Source organism: Mesoplodon densirostris, chromosome 18 (genome assembly GCF_025265405.1).
Source record: "Mesoplodon densirostris isolate mMesDen1 chromosome 18, mMesDen1 primary haplotype, whole genome shotgun sequence".
Lineage (NCBI taxonomy): Eukaryota > Metazoa > Chordata > Mammalia > Artiodactyla > Ziphiidae > Mesoplodon > Mesoplodon densirostris.
This window is the reverse complement of record NC_082678.1, coordinates 48,495,944-48,509,625: the sequence shown is the minus strand read 5'-3', so window position 1 is coordinate 48,509,625 and position 13,682 is coordinate 48,495,944. Positions and strand designations below refer to the sequence as shown.

General features: G+C 47.8%; 1 protein-coding gene across 5 annotated transcripts in view; it reads left to right on the top strand.

Moving 5' to 3' along the window:
- The window catches only part of RPH3AL (rabphilin 3A like (without C2 domains)), a 142,146-nt gene that overhangs the window by 104,022 nt on the left and 24,442 nt on the right, over positions 1–13,682 (top strand). For all 5 annotated transcript variants that reach the window (XM_060080694.1, XM_060080696.1, XM_060080693.1 and 2 more), the window contains one exon: positions 12,763–12,937. In XM_060080694.1, the coding sequence (XP_059936677.1) occupies positions 12,763–12,937 (175 nt within the window). The remainder of the gene's footprint in view (positions 1–12,762; positions 12,938–13,682) is intronic.

Sequence of the window (13,682 nt, the reverse complement as noted above, 5' to 3'; positions counted from 1 at the left end):
ATCAAGTATTTCAGTATGAAAAACTCTCTAGTTTTAATTCTGCTAGTTGTCTTAGATGGACAGGCAGACAGATAGGTGTATATACGCATATATAGCTTTTTAATTATTCCAACCAATATTTGTCTAATCGCTTACATTACAGTAGAAACAGTGCCTATTAACTCCACTTGCCCTGAAAAATGAGGAACCCAATGCTTTTTTTCTTTCCAGCCACGTCTTGCTTTTTGTTGAGACAGTCTGAAATCTGGGGACAGATTTTTATTGTTACCTATTTTTTTTTTTTTTTTTTTTTTTTTGCGGTACGCGGGCCTCTCACTGTTGTGGCCTCTCCCGTTGCGGAGCACAGGCTCCGGACGCGCAGGCTCAGCGGCCATGGCTCACGGGCCCAGCCGCTCCGCGGCATATGGGATCCTCCCAGACCGGGGCACGAACCCGTATCCCCTGCATCGGCAGGCGGACTCTCAACCACTGCGCCACCAGGGAGGCCCATATTGTTACCTATTTTTAAGCATCATTTCTTTCACATTTTTATTATTTTTCAGTTGTATTTACATTAGTTATCTAGACTGAATTCTACCTTTCATTTATTTCACCGATCCTGGTGAGTTTTCTGGTACCACTGAGTCCCCCCATTCTGGAGCTTTTTATTTTAATTCATCTGTTTGTCAACTGAGCAATTTTTCAGGAAGACTGGATGCACCTCTGTTTTCAGTTTTTTCTGATAGGATCCACGCACCTTTGGGGGATGAGGATCACAGCCCTTTTCTGATTACAGAGGCAGGTGGAGGCGCCATCCTAGGCACATAGGACGGCAGGTGATTCCGTCTCCACAGGCTGCCTCTGGTTACACACGTGTGACACAGGCTTGTGACCCGCTTCTGCCCCGCTCGCTCCTCACCCTAAACAAACCTGCACAGTCACATCCGTGCCACAGTCACACACGTCGTATAAATGCCGCATCTCCATCCTGCTTGAATAGGGTAGCAGATAATCCAGCTGTAAAGTCGTATGGTCCTAATCTGGTTGGACTGGACAGATAGCATTTCTGGCAAAAAGTAATGCTGAAAATACATGTGCATGTTACATTAGCACATCTTGTGTTGACTGGCCTTGCTCAGTATCAGCTTGTTGCCCTCAGCAGTAATCATGGCTTTTCATACTCAGCTTGTCACCACGGAAACCTGGTCACTGAGTACTGCCCAGCAGTCTTGAGAGAAGCGTCTCTTCCAACTAACAGCATGATGCCCTGGGCCCTTTCTCTTTTCAAAGGGATCCAGCTCTGCCTGCCTTTATGCTGGGAAGCCCTGGTTCCCTTTGAAAAGTTGTCCAGGGTTTTCCCATTGTCGAAATTCTGACTCCTGGAGGTTAGGGGTGGGCAGTGACATTAGAGGGGGAGCTTATCTTTCTGCAGGGGCAGAAATGTCAGTGTTGTGAACTCGTGCTGGTGTTTTCAAACTAACCATCACCTGACTAAGCCTTTCCTATCTTGCTCCACTACAAAAAATTTAATTACTTCTTTCTTTTCCTTCCCTACCAGCACATCCAGATTCCACATACCAGCCCCAGACCGTTCCAACACCATGTGTCAACCTGCCAAGCAGCCCAGGGATTTAATAACATTGACCTCCAATTACCAATCTGTTATACTTCAATTTAAATCAAAGTAATACATGCATGTGCTTTTAAGAAAAAATCCAATTGTTCTGAAGAGCTTATGCTGAGGATGGCAGTAGCCTGTCCGACCCCTCCCTCACCCAGCCCATCACGTATGGACTGCTTGCTTTAGTTCACATGCTGACTCCTGCCCTGACTTTTATTTTTTTAATAGATCTTTATTGGAGTATAATTGCTTCACAATACTGCGTTAGTTTCTGTTGTACAACAAAGTGAATCAGCCATGTGCATACGTACGTCCCCATATCTCCTCCCTCTTGCGTCTCCCTCCCACCCTCCCTATCCCACCCCTCTAGGTGGTCACAAAGCACCGAGCTGATCTCGATGTGCTATGCTGCTGCTTCCCACTAGCCACATGTTTTACATTCGGTAGTGTATATATGTCAGTACTACTCTCACTTCGCCCCAGCTTCCCCCTCCCACCCTGTGTCCTCAAGTCCATTCTCTATGTCTACATCTTTATTCCTGCCCTGCAACTAGGTTCATCAGTACCATTTTTTTTTTAGATTCCATATATATGCGTTAGAATACGGTATTTGTTTTTCTCTTTCTTACTTCACTCTGTGTGACAGACTCTAAGTCCATCCACCTCATGGCAAATAACTCAATTTCGTTTCTTTTTATGGCTGAGTAATATTCCATTGTATATATGTGCCACATCTTCTTCATCCATTCATCTGTCGATGGACATTTAGGTTGCTTCCGTGTCCTGGCTATTGTAAATAGTGCTGCAGTGAACATTGGGGTACATGGCTCTTTTTGAATTATGGTTTTCTCAGGGTATATGCCCAGTAGTGGGATTGCTGGGTCATATAGAGCTACCATATGACCCAACAGTGCCCTGACTTTCTTGATTTATCAACTTCAGGTACTCCCTATCGACTCGATTCCATGCTGTGAAGGATGAGGGGCTGGCTAGCTTGGACTCCTCTGCTTCCCCTCTCTCCTCCTAATTTTTGATACTTTACCATTTTTTAACTCTTTGTTTACAGTTGTAACTTTCTATACTATTTGCCTCTTTCTTCTTCCATCAACTTTAACATTCACACCTCCACTCCTTCTGCATGAGTTGTGGGTGCGAATGCCTCCATTCTTCCCTCCCCTACTCTCACCTCCCTCCTTTTCTAGATGACACCCTTACTAACAGATTGCCAGGATTGTACGTTTAGATTGTTCTGTTGCTGTAGTTAATTCTTCCATGCTTTGTGACTTATGCCTCAATCTTAGTTTACAAAGGTGACTGAGTGATGACGGGAAGAGGCTAATGCCATTGAAAGAAGAATTTATTGCTTACAGTTCCCAAAAGAAGGGGGCATTCCACGCCACTCAGGGCCACATGGGGAAGCACCAGAGGCAGAAAGGAGTGAAGGGAAAGCGTGCGCCACAGCCTTTAATGGGGTTTCTACGGGAAAGGCAGAGCAGGGCAGGGTACGTATCTTAGGGTGGGCTAGGTTGAATAGTTTCAGCGGCCGCTGGGGCATAGAGGCTGGCCCTGGTTGCCTGGTATCTGGCCCTGGGTTGAGTTAGGGTAGGGGGAATATTGGCTTGGTGAGCGAGAGTTAGGTAAAGGGGGTGGTTAGAGTGTGGACTCAGGATCGGTTGGAGGGTTTGTAATATGCCTTTCACATGCCTGCAAAAGCTGCATCACAGGGGAGATGTAAACAGCGTTGGCCATTGGTTTGGCCCTGTGATTAATGGATGCCAAATAGACAAATACAGAATCTAAGAAAACAACACTTTGTCTCTAGGTTAATTAATTCTGAGCTGAAAATAATAAATAATGAAGAGCTGAAAATCAATAAATAGCATTTAATTTCACAAACCTGTATATGATTTTGTAAGAGGGTGAAAAGGGCAGGTTCTGGAGCTATACAGCCTGGGGTCCCGTTTTTATTTTGTTCTTCCCTGTTTGTGTCACATGTTCTCTCTGTGCCTGATTTCCTCATCTGTAAAATAGAGCTGTTAATACTACCCACCTCATCGGTTTTTCGTGAGAGTTAAATAAGTTATATACAAAATTCTTGGAATGGTGCCTGACACATACAAAGTGCTCAATAATTATTAGAGATTTAAGTTTTTTATCATTTTGTAAACATTAAACACCTCAGGGTCAAATGATATGTGAAGATCACATTTTGGTAATTTGTGACACCTCGACCCCTGGACCATCCAAAGGAAAACATTCCTAGTATCATGATCAAATGGACTTCTTTTTAACTCTTTATATCTTAAGCCACGTCACAGTTTAAGTTCCCTAATATTTGGACCGTGACTTTCTGGTATGATTTTAGTTTTCCCTTGGAGTTTTTTATTGCCCTTTGTTCTCATTGACAAAAAAATAATGAAACTCTATGTCCTTTTATGCAGCTCCTTGATTTTACCTTCTATTGTGTGGAGCCTTCTCTTTTCCTGTCAGAAACCCCTGCAGACCCTTTTCTGGCTCTATCCTGCACTACTTACTGAAAGCCGTCTTCATGGCATTTCCCTTTGACTCACCTCCTGAGTTGGAGACACTGTTTCTAGGATCTTGTCTTCCTCTTTCTTGTTTTTCACCTCTGTTTTGTTGGAGCTCATTCTGAAGTAACTTCTTAAAAAGATACCATGTATAGGAAAATTGGAGTCCTTGCAAGTCTAAAAATGTCTCTATTCTCTTGTTTGATTGACAGTTTGGTAGAATTCTAGATGCAAAGTCTTTTAGTATCCAGTGTGCTGATGATAAGTCTGATGCTGTTCTAATTCTGGTTTCCTTGTAAGAGACCTATTTTTCTTGAAGCTTCTAGGATCTTTTTATATTTATAACTAAGTGATTTTATGAGTATGTATTTTACTTTCCTTTTTTTCTGCCTTATATTCAATTAAAAACCTTTTAATCTGAAGTCTTATGCCCTCTTTCAGCTCCTGGAAATGTTTTTCTATTGCTCTCTTTCTGAGGAGTCTATTATTAGGAATTTGATCCCTAAAGTTGAGCATTTTTGTCTTCATCATTTCTTCCACTTTTTTCTGTTTCTTCATCTTTGTGCTCCACATTCCAAATTTTCTCATTTTTATCTTCCAGCCTTTATTTTACATTTTTATATTTCTGCATTATATTTTTAATTTCTAGGGGCCTTTTCTTATTCTCCAGTTGTCCCTTTTTTGCAGCATGTTGTTCATATTTGATGAATGAGCCTATATATATTTTAAGTTCCTGAATTTAACTTTCCTACTTTATTCAGGTAATTACCAACCTATCTGACTGTTTCCTTTTTCTAGAAGTGTGTAGAGGTTGGATGTCCTACCAGAGGTGTGGAGGCTTAAATGCCTTAAAAAAACAATCATTTATTTGCTCATCTGCAGCTTGGGCTGGGCTCATCAGGGTGATTCTTTTGCTGGTGTCTCCTGGTGTCATTCATGGACCGTAGTCATCTGACAGTTTGACTGAGGTCAGGGTCCAAGAAGCCTCACTCCTCTGCAACCGGTGCTGGCTGTTGGCTGGGGTGTCTTGGTTCTTCTCCGTGTGGCCTTTTGTCCTTCGTACACTGGATTAGGCTCTCTCATGATGGCAGCAGTGTTCCAAACTGGTCAGAAGTTTTCACATGTTACTTCTGCCACATTTTATGTGTCAAAGCAAGCCACAAGCCTAGACCAGATTCAAGAGGTGGGGAAAATAGACTCCACCTCTTGATGGGAAAAGAGGAAAATAATTTGGCACCATGTTTAATCTACTATAACCTTCCAGGCAATGTCTCCCTCTGTCTTAACTCAGGCTGCCATAACAAAATAACATACACAAGGGGCTTAATGGGAGTTTACTTCTGACAGTTCTGGAGGCTGGAAGTTCCAGATCAGGGTGCCAGCACATTTAGTTCCCAGTGAGGGTTCTCTTCCTGGCTTGCAGACGGCCATCTCACTGTGTCCTTACACAGAGGAGAGAAAGGCAAGTTCTCCGGTATCTCTTCCTATAAGGACACTAATCCCATTGTGAGGGCCCCACCCTTATGACCTCATCTAAACCTAATTACCTCCCAAAGACCCCCATCTCCAAATACCATCACCCTGGGGTTTATGGCTTCAATATATGAATTTGGGGATGGGGCACAGTTCAGTCCATAGCACCCTCTAAGAGCCAGTGTTTCTGTTAAGTAAGCTGAGTTACTTAAAGCCTTGAAATTTGGATATGTGTTCAGTAATCTCAGCTGATGGGTATTTGTCAGGCATCTAGCATGTGCTAGCAGGTGCTGGGGGGCCTGGGGGGCTCCTGCTGTCATGGTGCTTTCAACCTGGTGCAAGAAACAGACATGTAAATAGGCGTTCATGACAATGTGTGTGCACTGCAGTGGGAGACCTGCATGGTTCTGTGGAAACTTCTGGATAAAAGTAATTTCCTAAAGGCTGGATTTCATTCTGCCAGCCCAGGGAAGGAAGAAGAATCAGCATGTACAAAGGCCTGGAGGCGTGGACAGCTTAGTGTGATCCGGGAGTGGGAGCGGCTATGTTTGGCTGATCCCCAGTGTTGGGGAGAGAGGCAGGAGCTGGCAGAGCTCTGGGGTCTTATTTGCCACGTTGTGGAGTCTAGCTTGCCTGTCAGAGCTCCTGGGAAGCCAGCACTGTGTGTGTGTTTGTGTGTGTGTGTGGGTGTATGTGTGTGTGTGTTCAGGTAATTGGGTAGGGAGAGCTATGCTGTCTCCCTGCCAGGGTGGGTGGACCCTTTAAGAGACATTCAGTAACAGGCCATTTCCCACGGCTTTTCAAGACTGGAGCTTGTTAAGCAAACAGAACATGGTCCCCCTGAAGGCAGAGTCCCACGCTCTGTCCCCCGGGGACAGTTCCTTTGCTTTGCCAACTTGGTTTGTTCATTCAGTCACTCAGTCAGCAACCTTCCTGCCACGTACAGCCTCCTAGCTGGGTCCTGGGAATACAGGGATGGCTCCGGCACAGCCCTGCCCTGGAAGAGCTCACAGCTTCTTGGCTGGGTTAGGGTCTGGGTCAGCAGAGCCACGGGGCAGCAGAGCTGCTCTGACTATGCACAAAGTGGCACTGAAGGCTTCCTAGGGGAAGTGTCCCTGCCTCATGGAGCCAAGGGTGAAGGGCACTCCAGGTGCAAGGAACAGCATGTGCGAAGGCCAGACTGTCCCCCCACTCCCACCCCTGGGGTGAGGAGCAGAGAGCGTGGTCGCCTCCCCTGAGTTGATGCAGGCGCACTCCTGAGTGGCGTGGGAGGTGGGGAGAGGTGGTAACACACGGAAGGCAGAGCGGTGGTGAGCAGGGGCAGATGTCTTAGGCCGCCCCTCCCACATCCTCCCTGGAGGCCAGGGCCCTAGACCTGCCCTCTGTCCAACAGTCTCTGCCAATTACCACCTTCTCCAGCCACAGCCGTTCAGGAAATGCCGATGATTAGCGATTGTTATCGTAATTAAAATTCCCTGGGAACAGCTTGGCTAATATCCATCAGTATCTGCTGTCAGGTTGGCAGCGAGGTGAGATTGGAATGAAAACCTTGAGGCGGAGCACAGGGCGCGCGAGGCGGAGCACAGAGCGCGAGAGGCGGAGCACAGGGCGCGCGAGGCGGAGCACAGAGCGCGCGAGGCGGAGCACAGAGCGCGAGAGGCGGAGCACAGAGCGCGAGGCGGAGCGAGGGGAGGATTTAAGGTTGAAGCCATCCCACACCCTGGCGTCCCGCCAGTGCCATGGGGGCCGTGTGGGTTTTTTCTCATTAAATGGCATTTTCAAGGCTAGCTGCTTTGCTGGCCTTATCACAGTGAACCACCCGTGGGGAGCAGAACGCGGCTTTGCAGAATGACACGGCTTCTCCAAAAAGCAAAGGTTTTCCCCATCTGCGGCCCTAGACAGGATGGTTGGGGGTTAATTTCCACGGAGGGCTTTTCCCACCGCTGTTCTTGGGGACGGGTCAAGTGTTGATGCCAGGCTGTGGATGATAGGCTTGGATGCCCACAGCAGAAATCACGTGATTAAAAGCTACTGCATTTTACGGGGTTGGGGGGGGCAGCAAGTCGGGAGAAGGTCTGAGGACATGCGGGGACTGGCGTGGGGGGAGGGGAGATGGCTGCTCAGAACTGGGAGTCCCTCACCCCTCGCCTCACCAGTTTGACTCTCCCATGTGGAAGGCATTTTCCAAAACACCCGACAGTGTCTGGAATGCACCTCTACACGGTGTGCCCCCCATACCAAGTGATGCACCTGTGTGCTCTCGTCCCTCTGCCTTGGGGACTCAGAAAATGCTGCTCCTCCAGCTGGTCCGGGATCACCAGCCAGTCTGGTCTGGTCTCTGCCCATCACAGCAGTATCCGGCCTTCCACCTGGACTGCAGCGCCAGCACGAGAGAAACAGACAGACCAAGGCCCCGTTACAATGAACTCACCTGCCTTCTGGACCCCAGGGAGGCGCTGCACGCCTGGCAGACCCGTGGGGCCATGGCCCCTGCTGCGCATAAATATCGGGGTGAATTGTATGAAACTGACAGGGGGTTTTATAGGTCAAAAATGGTTGAACACACACACACACACACAAAAGGTTGAATATCAGTAGTTTCATGCAATTCAACCTAATACTTTGGATCTTGTGCTCTTTATCCCGTTTCCCAAAAGCACTTGACTGATCAGTGTTTTTTAAGTGGGTGGTAGGGGTGGAGGTGGATCGTTGCAACAGGAAATGAAGCTGATGGCATGGGGCCCGCTGGCTGTGATATGCCAGGGTGGGCAGGGGCAGCCAGGGCTGTGGGTCTCACTGGTGCTCAAGGAAAGACTGGGAGCACATGGCTGCCTTGTGCCCTGAAGTTCAAGGTCAGGGATGTGCACCTTGGCACGCCCTGCTAGGCACTCCCTCTTTATCCCCCTTTTAATCTGAAGTGGTAAATCCACTTGATTACTTACAAGAACTTGGGTGAAACCCTCCAGCCACTTCCCCAGGAAGGCGACAGACTATATGGATTGGGTCACGCTCCAGCAAACAACCCACGGCTGCCAATTCAGTCATTCAGCCAGTGTTTACGGAGCACCTACTGTGTGTCAGGCGTGTGCTAGGAGCTTAAAGATCCAGTCGTGAGCAGAGACGCCCTGGGCCTCCCTCCCAGCTGGTAGACTCCGGTGAGAGAGACAGACAAAAATAAAGGACCAGCCAAAAGGTGGAAGCAACCCAGTGTCCCATCAGCGGATGAGTGGATAAAGAAAATGTGGTGTATACATAAAACAGAATATTATTCAGCCTCAAAAAAGGAAGAAAGTTCTGACACATGTTGATGAACCTTAAGGGTATTATGCTCAGTGAAATAACAAATACTGTATGTACATCAAAAAGGCAAGTACTGTACAATTCCACTTAATTCGTAGACAGAAAGTAAAACAGTGGTCACCGGGGTTTGGGGGAGACGGGCATGGGGACTTGTTTAATGGGTAAAGTTTCAGTTTTACAAGATTAAAAGAGTTCTGGAAATGGGCTACCCAACAGTGTGAGTGTACTTAACATACTGACCTGTACACTTAGAAATGGTTATGATGGTAAATTTTATAGTGTGTGTATTTTAACACAATTGAGAGTGTAATGTGGGGTCCCTGTCCTGAAGTCACTTAGTGCACCGCTGGGGATTTGACTTTTCTTCCTGAGGCCAGTCTGAGAATATACGTCATCATCTATGTATACATATCCCTTGACCCGGCAGTTTCACTCCTGGGAATATTTCCTAAGGCAGTAACCGACAGCCGTCTGATGACGGGTGTGACACAGTGATGTTTGCAGCACTGTTCAGAAGAGTGAAAAATTGGAAACAATTTAAACTCCCATCAGTGGAGGGTTGATTTAATTAAGTTTAATAAATCCAAACTATAGAACCATAGTTTCATGTGGAGACCGTTACTTATTAACACAGTACAACTGCTGTGATATATAGTTAAGTATCATATAATAGCATCTACATGACCCTATTCTTCCAAAAAGGAAGGAAGGAAAGGAGGGAGGGAGGGAGGGAGGGAGGGAGGGAGGAAAACTGAATTGTATATATGCCCAGGAAAGGGTGTAAGAAAATTCACAACACAGTGTTAAGCAGGGCTCTATCTGTGTGACCTTCCTCATTTTGCTTTTTTGTTATTGTCCTAATTTTGCATGGTATGTATGTATTTCTCAGGGGAAAAAAGGCAAAACAACATCCATGGTGGGGGTCAGAGAGGCAGTGCAATGCGGTTCCTAAGCCCACCCAGACCCCACCGTTCATAGATGGCTTTCAAGAGCTTGCTTCACTTGGTACCCCCAAGGCCCAGACATGTTGGGGGCAGGAGTCTGGGATGCCCAGGGGAGGGCAGGCAAAGCCAGCACCAATGGATGCCCAGGCCTTCGCTTAGCAGAGGGAGGCCGAGTGAGCCCCTCACCAGCCCCCCATGGCCCTGGGCTTGGACACCTGGTCTCAGGAGCCACACAGCAGCTCTATAAGGACAGGGTAGCCTTGGTGGCGGCTGTTTGTGTTTATTTCCTCTCCCTATATGGCACTTCCCTGACCTCTAGGCATCTAGACACTTAGCATCATCCATGATGGTGATGTCTGACCCGCTGCGGATTTACCCCCTGCTCAACCACAATCTAACAAGCCCCTACTTCACATCTGTAAACTGTTGGGATGAGACTCTGGGAACCTTCAGTGTGGAGTAGAGGCCAATAGAATGGTAGGCTGGCCTTGGGCAAGTTGCTTAACTTGTCTGAGCCTCAGTTTTCCCATCTGAAAAGTGGGAATAATAATAGAGCTTCCTCAAGGAACTGTTATCACCAGATGCCTCTGGGAATGGGAAAGGAGACATTTTAATTTCGCACTTTGTGAATTTTAGATCATATGCATGTATTACTGATTCAAAGAAATAACTACATATCGTAGGAGGACTGCGAGAGGATCAGAAAGGGTTTTCCAAGGCAGCTCCAAGAAGCATTCATCTCTACATTATTCAAGAGCCACACACAAAAGCAGGCCCTTCTGCACAGGGAAGCTGGTGGGGAGGGCTGAGTGACTCGTGCCCAGGACAGTGTTTGGACTCAGTGGTCCTGTGCCTGGCACTCTGGAGCATAAGTAGGTGACTGCCATCTACTTGGAGAAATAGATACACCTCACTCCACGAGGGAACAGTAAGTGCTACACTTAAGGTTCTGCAGACCCATTACTAGGGTTGAGTTCCTCTAGGAAAACTTGCTGGGTAGGTTCCAAGTGGGAAGCACTGTCTGTCCTTTTGCTCTGTTGGAGAGCCCTGTGCACACTGGTATATTAAAGGCTCTGAGAAGTCCTGCAGTAACAGAGCTTGGTTTAACTTGGTGCTTCTTGAGGGACATGATGGAGAACTCTTGTTTTTTCTTTTCTTTCTTTCTTTCTTTTTTTTTTTGGCTTGGTCCCTGCTAACATCCCACAGATCCAGTTGCTGTAGAGGAGTTGGGGAGTGGGAAACACTGTCCTCTAGAGAATCAGGGCAGACTCTGGCCTTTTGATTTGATTTGGGTTTTTTAACATCTTTATTGGAGTATAATTGCTTTACAATGGTGTGTCAGTTTCTGCTGTATAACAAAGCGAATCAGCTATACATATACATATATCCCCATATCTCCTCCCTCTTGCGTCTCCCTCCCACCCTCCCTATCCCACCCTTCTAGGTGGTCACAAAGCACCGAGCTGATCTCCCTGTGCTATGCAGCTGCTTCCCACTAGCCATCTATTTTACTTTCGGTAGTGTATATATGTCAGTACTACTCTCACTTCACCCCAGCTTCCCCCTCCCACCCCGTGTCCTCAAGTCCATTCTCTATGTCTACATCTTTATTCCTGCCCTGCAGCTAGGTTCATCAGTACAGTTTTTTTTTTTAGATTCCATATATATGCGTTAGAATACGGTATTTGTTTTTCTCTTTCTTACTTCACTCTGTATGACAGACTCTAAGTCCATCCACCTCACTACAAATAACTCAATATCGTTTCTTTTTATGAATGAGTAATATTCCATTCTATATATGTGCCACATCTTTATCCATTCATCTGTCGATGGACACTTGTCCTGACTTCCATGTCCTGACTATTGTAAATAGAGCTTCCATGTCCTGACTATTGTAAATAGAGCTGCAATGAACGCTGTGGTACATGGCTCTTTTTGAATTATGGTTTTCTCAGGATATATGCCCAGTAGTGGGATTGCTGGGTCATATGGTAGTTCTATTTGTAGTTTTTTAAGGAACCTCCATACTGTTCTCCATAGTGGCTGTACCAATTTACATTCCCACCAACAGTGCAAGAGGGTTCCCTTTTCTCCACCCTCTCCAGCATTTATTGTTTGTAGACTTTTTGATGATTGGCCTTTTGATTTTAAATTGTCCCTTTTGAGTAGGGGATTTGGTCCCCTGGTTGTAAAGCTGTGCACGTTTGTCAGATGACAGAGGAGGGTGACAGTGCCGATAGTGGGCACCCTGTCTGTCTAGTGGCTGCTCTGTGCCTGGCAGCAGGCTACGGGAATTTACATTCACTTGCAAGTCTGACCCTCATGGCCTCCCTGGGAGCTGGCACTGTTCCTGCCTTCCACCTACCGATGATAAAACTGAGGGTCACGAAGGTTGATGCGTCCAGATCTCCCGGCTGCGGGATGACAGATCAGGATTCAAACCCACACATCTGCTCTGAGCCACCAAGGCTTCCTCTTCTCAGAAAAGGTCGCCTCCTTCCTTCACATGCTCCCACTCGTCTTATAAATACCCTGAACACACTTCCTTCATCAGGAGAGAGATCACAGAGCACTTGGCGTTTTCGGAAGCAGGCGTTAAGGGTTCAGGAACCTTACTGCGCTCGCTGCTCTGAATTCTAATCTGTGGCTCTCACTAAACTCCGGGCCCGTCTGTGCCCCCCACAGAGATAATCACATCCCAAGAAGCTCTCCAAGACCATGGTCAGTGCCAGGCCGTGGCCGGCCCAGCCCTTCCTCTGACCTCTTGTCGCTCTGCCCAGAGTCTCGAGGGGAAGGGACAGGCCGGAGGACTGCAGTGGCCTCTTGGGCGCCTTCTGGGAGGTGGGGCCGGCTGGGAGCAGGGCACAGGGAGGACTGCTCTGCATCCTGGGCTCTGAGCAGATGTCTCCCCCTCCAGGTCTGGAAGAGGTCGGGGGCCTGGTTCTACAAAGGGATCCCCAAGTACATCCTGCCCCTGAAGACCCCCGGCCAGGCCGATCACTCCCACTTCCGACCGTTGCCCATGGAGCCAGCAGAGCAAGAGCCCAGAAGTCCTGAGAGCAGCCGCGTCTACACGTGGGCCCGAGAGAGAGGTAAGTCCCCACTGCCCCCCTCTCCGGGATGGCAACCAACATCTGACCCATCAGCCAACTGAGCAGTGCCACACGCACCAGGCCAGGGCCCACCACCCCTCCATGGGGCTCACACTGGTCTTTGTCCCTCTCTGTGCCCTTGGCTCCCCGCCTGCACCACGTGGGTGGCTGGTCCTCAGCAGGGTGCTTGCTTGCATCAGGAGGGTCCCCGGGGGGCCGTTTCACCAGCAAGCACTAATTTTGGGGCGGCAGTGCCATGGACAGCACTATGGATCTGTGCAGAAATGTGATGTCAGTTGAGGTTTTTTGCAAAGTATGAAAATGCATCTTTCTAAGGCAGGTCTGTACCACGTCTTCTCAGTGCTTGTCTCTGTCTCAGGAAGGGGGACTCCTGGCTTCCCTGGTCTTAACAAGCAAAGTGACGGTGTGCCCAGGGCCCCTTGGTGTTTGTGGTGACTGCACTGATGTGGGTGTGTCCTAAGTGGCCACCATCAGAAGGGGAACGTGCCCCATGGGTCATGATAACAGTGCTTGGGGTGGTGGACGGCTCTCCACTGCTTGCATGATGCTTTAGTGCTTGTGATTTTATTTTCAAAGTTCCTGGTCTCACAACAGACTCTGGAGGTGGACAGAACAGGTATTTTGTAGCCCCATTTTATAGATGAGTAGCCTGAGGCCCAGAAAAGAGGAGGGATTTTCTCAGTTCGGTGTGGCAGAGCTGGAACCAAAAGGTGGGGTCCTGCCC